The sequence below is a fragment of the Solanum pennellii genome, chromosome 6 (assembly GCF_001406875.1).
Source record: "Solanum pennellii chromosome 6, SPENNV200".
NCBI classification, from domain to species: Eukaryota; Viridiplantae; Streptophyta; class Magnoliopsida; order Solanales; family Solanaceae; genus Solanum; species Solanum pennellii.
In genome coordinates this window covers 37,450,521-37,463,659 of record NC_028642.1, presented here as the reverse complement: position 1 = coordinate 37,463,659, position 13,139 = coordinate 37,450,521, and the positions used below count along the sequence as shown (strand labels likewise).

General features: G+C 33.4%; 2 protein-coding genes and 1 pseudogene across 2 annotated transcripts; all 3 read right to left on the bottom strand.

The window, feature by feature from the left end:
• Positions 1–1,997: 1,997 nt before the first annotated feature.
• On the bottom strand, positions 1,998–2,612 carry LOC107022293. The gene has a single exon (XM_015222946.1). The coding sequence runs from the start codon at positions 2,610–2,612 to the stop codon at positions 1,998–2,000; it is 615 nt and encodes a 204-aa protein (XP_015078432.1).
• Positions 2,613–2,657: 45 nt separating this feature from the next.
• Positions 2,658–3,208, bottom strand: LOC114077629 (annotated as a pseudogene).
• Positions 3,209–9,140: 5,932 nt separating this feature from the next.
• On the bottom strand, positions 9,141–12,634 carry LOC107022291 (agamous-like MADS-box protein AGL66). Its single transcript, XM_015222945.1, has 6 exons — positions 12,468–12,634; positions 12,321–12,374; positions 12,205–12,229; positions 11,684–11,745; positions 11,503–11,602; positions 9,141–9,239 (listed from the first exon to the last, which is right to left on the bottom strand). The coding sequence occupies exons 1-6, from the start codon at positions 12,632–12,634 to the stop codon at positions 9,141–9,143; spliced, it is 507 nt and encodes a 168-aa protein (XP_015078431.1).
• Between the last annotated feature and the right edge of the window lie 505 nt (positions 12,635–13,139).

Here is a 13,139-nt window from a genome sequence, read left to right as displayed (position 1 = left end):
AACCAGGGGTTATTGTGCCCTGTGAAGACATGAAAACATAGAATAGGGGTTATTGTGCCCTATATACAACCAGGGGTTATTGTACTCTGTGAAGACATGAAAACATAGAATAGGGGTTATTGTGCCCTGTATGCAACCAGGGGTTATTGTGCCCTATGAAGACATGAAAAATAGGATAGGAGTTATTGTGTCCTATATGCAACCAGGGGTCATTATGCCCTGTGAAGACACAAAAATAAAATATGGGTTATTGTGCCCTATGAAGAAATATATATATATATATATATATATATATATATATACATTTCTTCTTTTCACGTATATTATTATCATTATTAATATTATTATTCATCGTTATTTTATTTTATTTTTATTCGTACATTGAACAAACTAAAAATAAAATAAAATGCCCCAGATTCAATTAAAAATCATTTTTATTGTTATTATTATTTTATCATGCATATTATATGAAAAGTAAGGTTTCAAGAACTTACCATCGCGACATTTTTCTCTCGCAAACTATTTACATGATTCTGCCTTGTACCTGTTTTAAGTCAAAGAAATGTATTGTTAATTTTTCTAAATGGTGGTTAGTTAGTGACTTCGAGTATCTTGTAAAGCTAGATTTCTTGATCCGCCCCGCTCGGGAGATTCATCCCATTGATGATTGTGCGAATATCTTGACAATGTTTTAAAAACAGTCCTTATCTTTCCTTGAAACACTTTTCATGGACATTCTAACTCATTATCATTTTGTGCATGTTGTGTGGTTCATTAGTTTCCAAGCAACTCTTTTGCTTTATCTATTTTCACACGATATCGATTTATGTATTTATTTTCTCGATAGGTTCAGAGCCCTAGCCAATATGGTGCATGTCTCCAACATTCAACTAGAAATACCGTAGTCAATTTTGCGGATTTAATTTTATTTTCTCACTTGACACGAGTAGATGCTGAGAAAGGAGAAAGAAATTAAAAAAACTCAAAGAAACACAAGCACAAATGTCACTAATGAAAGGGTTATGAAGGAAAAATTATGTATTTAGAAGTAGTACATAAATAAAAAAATGTTTAAATAAGTGAAAAGAATCTTATCTAAAAGTACGTGACTACTTTAAAAGATGACATGCATTTGGACTGAACGTTTGATCTTTTTCCAGTTGTTTGAATCTCAGAAAACAATGTTGCACCTTCTAGTCTAACCTTGACTTTTATCATGATTGCGCTCATGTCAAGACAAAATGTCATCATTTGATCAGTAACGCCTTTCATGATTTTTCACCAATAAGACATTCTAATCTTTGTCACTCAACTAACCATCGTCCTATAGTGCCCATAAGGGTTTTCACTCACAAAACTCTCTTTATCATTTTCTCCCATAGTTCACCTACTTAATGTCTCAACCTTTAGAGAACTGAAGAATATGATTATTTTTTTTTGAGTGATTAGACCGAACTCTAATGAAGGGTTGCCTATGTATCCTTTTAGGAATCAGGTCAAACGTAGTTCAATGAACTTTTCGTGTGTTTTTCTTTTATTTTTTTTATTTTTTTTCTTTTTTTTAAAAAAGCACCAGACCAGTGGTGTTTGAGATAAAAGAGGATATATTTATCTTCACATCATAAAAATGACAAGGAATGTTAAATGTAGTATCTCTTGATCGAATCTGCATTGACAATCGTGTCAATCGCCTTTCCCTCCATATCTGCCAATTGCAAAGCTCCTTTGGATAACACTTGCTTAACAACATAAGGGCCTTGCAAATTTGGAGCAAACATTCCCTTGGCCTCGTCTTGGTGGGGAAGGTAACGTTTCACAATAGGTTGACCCACTTCAAAATTTCGTGGGCGTACTTTTTTATTATAAGCCCGAGCCATCCTCTGCTGATAGAATTGACCAAAACAAATTGATGTCAATCGTTTTTCTTCTATAAGTGCTAATTGTTCTAACCTCGATTAAACCCATTCTGTATCCTGGATTTCTGCTTCAACAATGGTTCAAAGTGAAGGGATTTCAACTTCTGCGGGTATGACAACCTCAGTTTCATAAACCAATAAGTAGGGAGTTGCACCGACTGGCGTACGAACAGTCGTGCGATATCCCATGAGAGCGAAGGGTAATTTATCATGCCACCGTCTTGATCCTTGCACCATTTTTCTAAGAATCTTCTTGATGTTTTTATTCGCAGCTTCAACAGCCCCATTTGCTTTGGGACGATAAGGGGTTGAATGACGATGAACAATTTTAAATTGCTCACAATTTTCCTTTATCAAGTGGCTGTTGAGATTCATTGCATTATCTGTAGTAATGATTTTTGGTATGCCAAAACGACATATGATGTTGGAATGAACGAATTCCACCATCGCTTTCTTCGTAACTGATTTGAACGTGACAACTTCTACCCATTTGGTAAAGTAATCGATGGCAACTAAAATAAACAGATGACCGTTAGATGCTTTCGACTCTATTGGACCAATAACGTCTATTCCGCATGTAACAAAAGGCCACAGAGCATACATAGGATACAACTCTAAAGGGGGTGAGTGAATCAAGTAACTATGAATTTGGCACTGATGGCACTTACGAACAAATTGGAAGCCATCTCGCTCCATGGTCAACCAATAGTATCCTGCCCGAATAATCTTTTTTGCTAGGATTTAAACATTCATGTGTGGGCCACATACCCCTGAGTGTACCTCATTCATAATTGTTTTCGCCTCTTGATTATTCACACATCGTAATAAATTCAAATCTGGAGTCCTTTTATATAAGATATCGCCACTTAAGAGGAACCCATTGGTGAGTCGCCTAATAGTTATTTTTTGATCTCTATCAGCATGCAGTGGATATTCTCTAGCTTTTATAAACTGGTTGATGTGATGATACCAAGTCTCACCATCTGCCTCTACCGCAACTATATTGCAATAACCATGTTGATCCCTAACTTGGATTTCCAACGGGTCAATGTAGGTATTACCTGGGGATAGAAGCATCGATGCTAGGGTGGCCAAAGCATCACCAAATCATTGTGAAACCTGGGAATATATCTAAATTTAATGGAATTGAACTTTTTGATGAGATTTTCTAAACTTTGTTTGTACGGTATGAGCTTAATGTCTCGAGTTTCCCATTTGCCTCGAGCTTGTCGAATGAGCAAGTTGGAATCCCCCAAGACTAAGAGCTCATGTACATCCAGATTTATTGCCATATTCAAGCCCATTATGCAAGATTTGTATTCTAATATGTTGTTGGTAGAAAAGACGAAGTCGTGCTGTGGTAGGATAATGACAACCGTTTGGTGAGATAAGAACTGCCCTAATTCCCACTCCGATTTAGTTGACAGCCCCATCAAAATATAATTTCCATACGGGGTCATTATCAGGAATTTCTTGTTCGATAGAGTTGATCTCTTCATCAGGGAAGTATGTCTTTAAGGGTTCGTATTCATCATAAATCAGATTCTCTGCCAGATGATCAGCCAACGCTTATGTTTTCATGGAAGTGCTAGTAACATACACAAAATCAAATTTGGTACGCAAAATCTGCCATTTTGCCAACCTACTCGTCGGCATGGCTTTTTGAAAAATATATTTCAGAGGATCTATTCGAGATATGAGGTACGTGGTGTAGGACAAAAAAAAGTGCTTCAACTTTTGGGCGACCCAAGTTAAAGCACAACATGTTTTTTCTAATAGACTGTACTTTGCCTCATAAGATGTGAACTTTTTGGTCAAGTAATAGATAAGTTGTTCCTTTTTCCCTGTGACGTCGTGTTGTCCTAGAACGCAACCAAAGGAATTATCTGTCACCGAGAGGTATAAAAAGAAAGGCCTACCAGGCTCTGGGGGGACCAGTACCGGAAGATTTGCTAAATATTTCTTAATTTTGTCAAAAGCCTTTTGACACTCACTTGTCCATTTAATAGCGGTCATTTTTCAATAACTTGAATATCGGCTCGCATGTAGTAGTGAGTTGAGAGATGAATCGGCTGATATAGTTTAACCTTCCCAGAAAACTCATGACTTCAGTTTTTGTTTTTGGAGGTGGCAATTCTCGAATGGACTTTATCTTGGAGGGGTATAATTCAATGCCTTTTCGGCTAACTATAAAACCCAAAATCTTGCTAGATGGAACTCCAAATGCACATTTAGCCAGATTAAGCTTGAGATTGTACTTTCTCAACCTTTAAAAAAAATTTCTTAGATCACGCACATGGTCAATTTGCTTTTTAGACTTAATGATGACATCATCGACATATACCTCAACTTCTTTATGCATTATGTCATGGAATATGGTAGTCATATTTCTCATGTAGGTTGCGCCGGCATTTTTTATACCAAATGGAATTACTCTATAACAATATGTACCCCACGGGGTGGTGAAAGCAGTTTTTTCTGCGTCTTTTTCATCCATGAGAATTTGGTGATATCTGGCGTAGCAATCCATGAAAGATTGAATCTCGTGTTTAGCGCAATTGTCAACCTCGATATGAATGTTGGGTAGTGGAAAATTGTCTTTTGGACTTGCTTTGTTTAAATCTATATAATCAACACAAACTCTGGTCTTTCCATCCTTTTTTGGTATTGGGACAACATTAGCCAACCAAGTAGTGTATTGGACAACCCTGATCACTTTTGCACTCAGTTGCTTCATGATTTCCTCTTTGATTTTATCGCTCATATCTGCCTTAAATTTTCTCTGCTTTTGCTGGACAGGTGCAACATAAGGATGTATGGGAAGTTTGTGAACTACCAGATCAACACTTAACCCCGGTATGTCATTGTATGACCAAGCGAAGACATCTTTGTATTCAATTAAAACTTGAATTATATCGTCTCGAATAGTTCGATCGACATGAATACTTATCTTTATTTCTTTCATTTCTTCGGAAGTTCCCAAATTAACCACCTCCGTTTCACATAAATTAGGTTTTGACTTATATTCAAATTGATCCAAACCCCTTTTAATTTCTTTATCAACTTCATCTTCATCATATTCGTTAGACTTAGGATTCATTGTTATTCGATCAGACAACTTTTTCTGATCTAATTGTAAACTCCGCATGCATGTCATATTATTAAAGTTAACATAACTAAAAAGGGATAATGCCCAAGTACCCCCTCAACCTATGCCCGAAATCTCAGAGACACACTTATACTATACTAAGGTTCTATTACCCCCCTGAACTTATTTTATTAATAATTTTTTACCCCTTTTTAGCCTATGTGGGACTATCTGGTGGGCCCAACGATGGTTGACTTTTTTTTTCAAACTAGTGCCACGTAGGCTAAAAAGGGGTAGAAAATTACTTATAAAATAAGTTCAGGGGGGTAATAGGACCTTTGTATAGTATAAGTGTGTCTCTGCGATTTCGGACATAGGTTGAGGGGATACTTGTGCATTTTCCCTAACTAAAAATAAAAATAAGATGACAAATATTAGAAAGAGTAGGAACAAAGAAGATGACTAGAGCTTCATTGCACTGAATGGGAAAGGATAAAAGGGTTAACAACAAAGCGAAACAGCTAGAATGTTTGAATTGCAACCCTAAGAATAATCCAAGAAAATAAAATAAAAAGCAGCAAAACAAAACTATCATGACTCCTTTTTTGTAAGGAGAGGAGTGGCTTTCCTATTATTGAGTAGGACATTCGGGCCGATAAACGGCACATCTATATGACTAGTGCCCTCACCCCTCTGAGTCATGTTTACCTCATAAAACATTTCCTTGATACCTTGACACATTTCATCCACATCATTTTGGATTGGTAAGTCTTGACATGGTTCACCTCGAATGAAAGATTGAGCAATATGGGGGATCGACTTCGACAGATTCCAGCAATTCCTTTACGATCTTTTGACCATTTTCTATCAAATCTAATTGGATTGAAGCCCAAACCTAATGTATCTTGATTACCCATTGGATTGATAGGATTCACAATTCCTTCAAACGACAAACCTAACCCCTTTCCGGGTTCATAGTCGTTTTGTACCATTTGAGCCACCACCATGACTGAAGTAGAGGACAAATAAGGTTGCAGGATAGGCTTTCTTTCTAAGAACTGATTAACCGTTATTATATCCAAGCCTGAAAGTTGAGGGATTCACAACCTCTTTTAGCCTCAATGCATGGGATTGAAGGATCTCGGGTGATTGGTAGATCATCTTCACCATGGACAATGATTTCTTGTTTGTCATGTTCAAACTTGACCACTTCAAAATTAAGTCTAGTCATATCAAAGTCAATGAAGCGACCGTGCTAGAACCACGGGACTCGAGGGGTGCCTAAAACCTTCCCCTTGGTCAACAAAATTCTTACCCGGATTTCTAGTTCGGAGACCAATAAAAATACAGTCAAATTTCCTTTTGATTAGCGATTTAAATAAGGTGACTTGGAACAACAAAACTCAATTCCAAGTGGCGACTCTAAATAATAATTATCCCTTTTCAAAACGTCACTTTAATTGGAAAAAATCTTTTTCTTTCAAACAATAAAAATCAAAAATATTGAGAGAGAAAAAAGGGGCGTGACAGTTGGCGACTCCGCTGGGGATCACTAATTAGAATTCGAGATTTAAATATTGATTTATGTATGAATATGATTTATATATTTACGTTTTTTGATATTGTATTTATTTAACTTAATATGCTAATTGTTTATTTATTTAATTTTTTGATAATATTTGAATTGGATTATACACGAACCATTCTGAGTCTTCTATAATAATAATATGGGAATTGCGACTGCGCACCCTGCTTCTATCAAGATAGCCAGTGGATCTTCGGTCCTTGGTGAATGATTTTTAGTCACACATATTTAGGATAGGGAGCACCCATGCGCAAAGCCGGAAAGCGCTGCTACAGTAAGTTGCTACTCCTTTACTCGAGTTGTCTGCTCGTGTTAAAGCCAGTCTAGACTTTTTTGCACGAGTTTAAGCTTGATAAGTGAAACCAATATGGTTGTTCCTAGTAGACTTCATTATTTGAATCATTGACATATGATTTAATGAAAGACTCTACATATGATTGGATCTATATAGGATAGCTAACTCAATTTACCATTTTAAATTAAAATCAGAACAATAAAAGAAAGTCTTTCTTTTACAACGTAAAATTCACAAAAAGAAATTATAAAAGTTTTCTTGTATCTCTTTAAACGAAGATAAGAGTTGAATTTGTCAACAAATTTCTAACAAAAATTATTTAAGTGTTCTGAACGAACTACGCACACCTGATTCTCACCTTGATGAGATACGTAGGCAACCTTCCTCGGGTTCGGTGATCCTTATTTAAAAAATAAAAAATACCTTAATTATTATTTAAAAATTTAAAAATGAAATCATATATATATATATATATGTGTGTGTGTGTGTGTGTGTGTGTGTATGTGTGTGTGTGTGTGTGTGTATGTATATATATGTATGTATATATACATACGTACACACACACACACACACACACACACACACACATATATATATATATATACTTATTTATTTATATAATGCATATATACATATTTCGTCGAAATCTTCAAAAAGTCTAAATATTACAAACTTGTTTTTACACACGTGCATTAATTGCTCATTAATATCAAAAATATAAAATTATATTGTACATTATTTTTAAAAATAAGAAAAAGACATCAAATTATTCTTGAATTTGACAATAGAATTAACTTTATCATTTTTAACTACACAAAACTTAAGTACTCATAATACAAATTTAAAGTGAATTTAGTCTCACCCTATATTAGAGTCCATCACCTATTAAGTTCAAAGATTGTAATTGGGCGGGTCAAGACCCATCCCGTTTTTTAGCCCATTTGAGCCCAAAGTAAACTTGGGTGGGTCAACAACCAACCCGATTTCTATTCAACCCATTGTCATATTTCCAATTTCAACCCAACCCGCACATTTGACACCCCTAGTTACATGTGTAATGGACATCAAATACAAATATTATGGGAAGATATCTTTCGATTGGCTACAAGAATTACAAGTTTATCGTTAGTTGGAGGAGTCGATGTTGTTTTTAGAATGTAGAAGAGAAAAGAGGTGGTTTGCCATTACGAGATGCTGATCATGAATACTTTGCAAACTGTACTTCTTCCTGTGATTTAAATAAAATACAGTTTAAAGGGAGCTCATTTACTTGGTGGAATGGTAAAGTTGATCTTTGAAAGTGGACCATCTAGATAAAATAGGGTCTGATCATGCCCCTATGCTATTTACATGTGAAGAAGGTGCAATAGGGTATAAGAAATCATTCAGATTTCTGAAATTTTGGACTAAAAATGCATCCTTTATTGATGTGGTAGGGCAGAACTGAGCAGAAAATGATTTATTGAACTCTTTCATAGCTTTCAAAGAGAATATTAAAACAGTAAGACAACTTTGACAAAATGGATCAAAGATACTTATGATGATACTTTCAAGCAACTAGTTACCAGAGAAGATATTGTAAAAATCAAAGAAAAGTTGTTCGAACAACATCCAAGTGCTAAAAACAGGCAAGTGTTTCAAAGAACTGAAGCTGAACTCAAAAGTTATTTGCACTTTGAAGAAATTTCCTGACGTTACATGATTTTTTTCACAACATTGTTAAGGGAAGAAGAAAGAATCTCCAATTGCACAGAATTCAGAATGATTAGGAAAATTGGATTTTGAGGAGGAAGGAGAGAATGCAGAAGAGGCAGTGAACTTTTATCTTTATCAGTTCTTACAAAAAATAGATGCTTCTGATTTTTCCTTGTTAGGAAACATTGCAGAAATAATCAATGAGGAAGATAAAAATTTTTTTTTGTAGGCAACCAACTCTTGATGAAATCAACAAAGCAGTTTTCAATCTAAATTGGGACAATGCAAGTGGTCCTGATGGTTTCTCATGTGCTTTCTACCAATTTTCTGGGATATAGTAGGTAACGATATTTTAAAAACTATCCAAGAATTTTTCGGAGGTAATTCTCTTCCTAAATTCATTACTCGCACTAATTTAGTCCTTTTACCTAAGAAGGATCAGACTCGGTATTTTTATGATTTAAGACCAATTAGTGTGTGTAATTTCATTAATAAGATTCTATCCAAAGCTGTTAATGACAGAATCAAAGTTCTTTAACTAAATTGATCACCAACAATCAATTAGGTTTTGTTAAAGGTAGAAGCATTATAGAAAATGTGCTTTTGACTCTCCAATGTGATCCAACTTGTTTCATCAAATCTTCCATCCCCTACTGGTTCCTACAAATTTAGAGAAACAAATCCACGTCAATAATGTATTTACCAACATTTGATAATATAAGTGTTTTTTAGTGGGTACAACCCTACAATAAATTGTCAAGAATGTTTTATCGAAAGATGAAATGAATTTTCTTTAATCTTAAAACCAAAAAGATTTGATTCTAAATTTTTACATATTTTGTTATAAATTTATCATTTAATTGTAGTTACTCATCACCAAAATTTTTAGAAAATATATAAAATTGTTGTTTGTCTATACTATATTTGTATTTTAAAAAATTGGTACAAACATTTTATTCATCAATTGCGATAGTTTTTCTCCTATTAAAGACCTCTACATATAAAATATAAATATTATACATCTTATATAATTAGTTGTGTACTTGATAAGTTAAATGATATTTAAAAGGACGTCTCTTGGAGTTGAAGGAAACAACGTATTTCACTCAAATAATTTGGATTAAATAATGTCTTGGCAAGTCCCTTATTCAAAATCATTCGGAGTCGATGACAGTACTTTGATATCTAAAAGACATATTTTGTTGTTTATGTTCCGATCAATATGGTTAAAAGTTTATTTTTTGCGACTTTAATCTAATAACTATAAGTATATAATTATTTACTTAATATTCATTATTATGGATTCATCCTACTTTGAGGAGTAATTCATTGACTCTAATCAACCATTTGAAAGCAATTTTTTGATTAAGGTTGAGACAATACTTACCATCCCACTACATTCCTTTATTTATTAAGTGTCACTTATCGATTGAATGCGTTGATAAGATAGAAAGTTGAATATCTAAAACTCTAAGGTAGTGTGGAATCACCATAACTTTGAACGCTCAAAAGTTCATTCTTGGATACCCCATTGTCTTTTAGCCATTGAAAACATTAAAGTCATTTATTTTAAAAGTTAAAGAATTATAATCTACATGAAACCAATAGTTTAATGATTACATAAAACTCTTGACTAACATATTTCAACATAACGAACAAAAGCATAAATATAAACAACAAAGACTAAAACATGCACACAAAAATAGAAATTAATAACATAAGCATAAATTAATGATTGTACAAAATATACCAGATTCTTTAATATTAGAATAAATGCTTATTTATAAACAACAAAGGGTAGTGTAATAAGTGATTATTGTGCCTTATTGAAAAGGTCACAAGTCTTTGAAAAAGTTAGAACCTTTCATAATCGCCACAAATTTTATAAAATAATATTTTAAGCCTATCAGTAATTAAAACTAAAACACTATATTATCATTTATTCTTAATAACATAAGCATAAATTAATAATTGTAAAATTACATACCAAGATCTGTAACATAAGCAATGATGTCAGCGAGTCACTCAACATGAACAAATATTTAGTTGTGAAGAAGAAGAAGAAGAAAAGGAGGTTTAGAATTTTCATTGTTTTAAAAATGAGACAAAAAACCTCTATTTATATACAAAAAAATGACAACACGAATAACTGTTTATTGTGCCTTATCGGAAAGGTTACAACTATTTGGAAAAGTTGCACCCCTTCGAAAAGGTCACAACTATTTGGAAAAGTTGCAACCCTTAGGAAAGGTCACAATCTTTCATAAAAGTTACAACTATTCATTAAAGTTGCAATTTTTTTCTCCATAAAAGTCACAACTTTTAAAAAAAGTCGCAACTATTCAAAAAAGTCGTAACTCTTTATAAAACACAACTTTTCATAGAAGTCACAACTCTTTATTAAAGTCACAACTCTTCATAAAAGTCACAACTTGTCATGAAAGGGAAAGGCTCGCTTTAGAAATAAATAAATTTAAAAGGGAATTCTTGTTTGTGGTGGTGCCACATAGGCGGACCTAAGATTTTTTTTTATATATATATGTATACACACACACACCTGCAATAGCCATATCCTCTGTGTTGACCGAAGCCATCTATAAATCATAATGTTAATAGTTACTTTCCATACTAGATGTTTGAAAAACAATTGAGTATTCTTTCAAGTATGACACAATAAGAAAACATTCTTACCGTGACATTTTAATTTCTCTTGAGAAATTCTTGGTTAGCCAAGAGGTTAGCGTGTTAAGAAGAGTATACAACATGATCATGCCTGTCTTAGTTCAACTAAAAAATTGGTACCATTTTGTATATTTGTGTGTGTATTGGTGGAGGGAGAGTCATGTATTGAGGTTTATGTTTATTCGGAGTCTAGCCTTATGAAACAGAAGTAAAAATTACATTAGCTTTGAGATATGCTCACTTTGGATTGTTGAACCCGTCCCATAGCACCCAGAAGATACTCCTTATATGCATCAGCTTCTTCCAGTGTGTTGATATTCTCCACTTGTGGTTCATAAGAACTGTCAGGTCCAAGGGAACAAATCGTTATAAAAAAGGACATTTTTTAGAATATCTCAAAATACAGTGAACAACTCTTCAACCTTCTTTTCTCTTTTGCTTCACTTAGTATTTTTTGGAGCTCAGTAAGCTTCTCCTTATGAGCCTATTATAAAAATACATCAAAAATATATCAAGTTACAGAGTTTATAGTAATACTAAATATAGGATTATAATTACTAACTGAAGGTGACCCCCTTTCTAAGTATTTTTCTATTAGAGTGACATATTTTAGGTGTTTTTAAGTATGCACAGTCAAAACTAGTGTGGAAACATCAAACTTTACCTCAACACTAAAGCACATTGTCCAATCATCAGCATCGTAAAAACACCCAACAAAAATAACAAGAATTATTCAATCATGTAGAAAAGTACACACAACAAAGAAATAGATCAACATAAAAGAACTCGAGAAAAGTAGAGTGTCATACATAGAAATCTTTTCAACCATTCCTCTTTAAGATTTTGATTGAACGAGACTCTGCATCAAATGATGCAAAATAAAGGTCATGTTAAGGTCAAATGAAACTCCAAATATTAGAAAAAGATGTGTAAAATTTAGTACCTCTTCATCTGGATTTGGAGTGGATCTTCAGCAATAAAAAAAAGTATTTGAGTTAGTCAATTGAATGAAATTGGTGAAGTCTAATTCATGAATTTAACATATTAAAATAAACATACCGTCGATTCAGTTCATCAGGTTGGTTCATTTCTTTGATCATAATATCTTCAAAACTGAGCGATCAAAAGAAATTACATCATATTTTGTATCATAAACGAAACATAGAACGTTCAAACATAATATATCATTCTAGAAATCTCATTAACCTTTTTCCACTAGAATAGCTGGTCATTTCACCATTTGGAGAAACCATTAACAGTGCAATATTTGTGTCACATAAAGCCCCCAACTCATTTGACTTCTTAACAATGCTATCCTTGCATTTTGAGTAGAACTGTTGACGAGATACTGGATCCTCAGTTTTCTTCATCATAATCTTATTGTGATCCATGAAATTAAAGGATGCAAACTAGAATTTGAAGTTAGATGCAATGTTGTTCTTCAATGAACTAAGAAATATATAGATCAACATAAGAGAAAAAGGAAAAAGTTAGCTCAAATAATTTAATGCAATAAACATGGCAGTCTTAAGTTAAAGTGTTTAAGATGTTACAATCTAATAGACAATCAAATAATTTTTTTTAGAAGAAACAACTTTCTACATATGCATACAATCGATGAACAAAAATTTGTGGGCGCGAACTTGTTGAGAGGAAAATAAAAATAACTTCTAAGCTCCTTCTTTCACATAATGATGTTATCCAAGTCCTATTATTACTTCCCCTAAAATTTTAATGGCAATATGATATAATTTTAGTGTATAGAAGAAGTTGTATTTTGATATCTTTAGATAAGTACAAGTTGTATGGGAAAATTGTTAAAGAATGAAAAAAGTCTCACACTAGTGGTTAATAAGGTTTGTGAAATTCTCCTCCCTT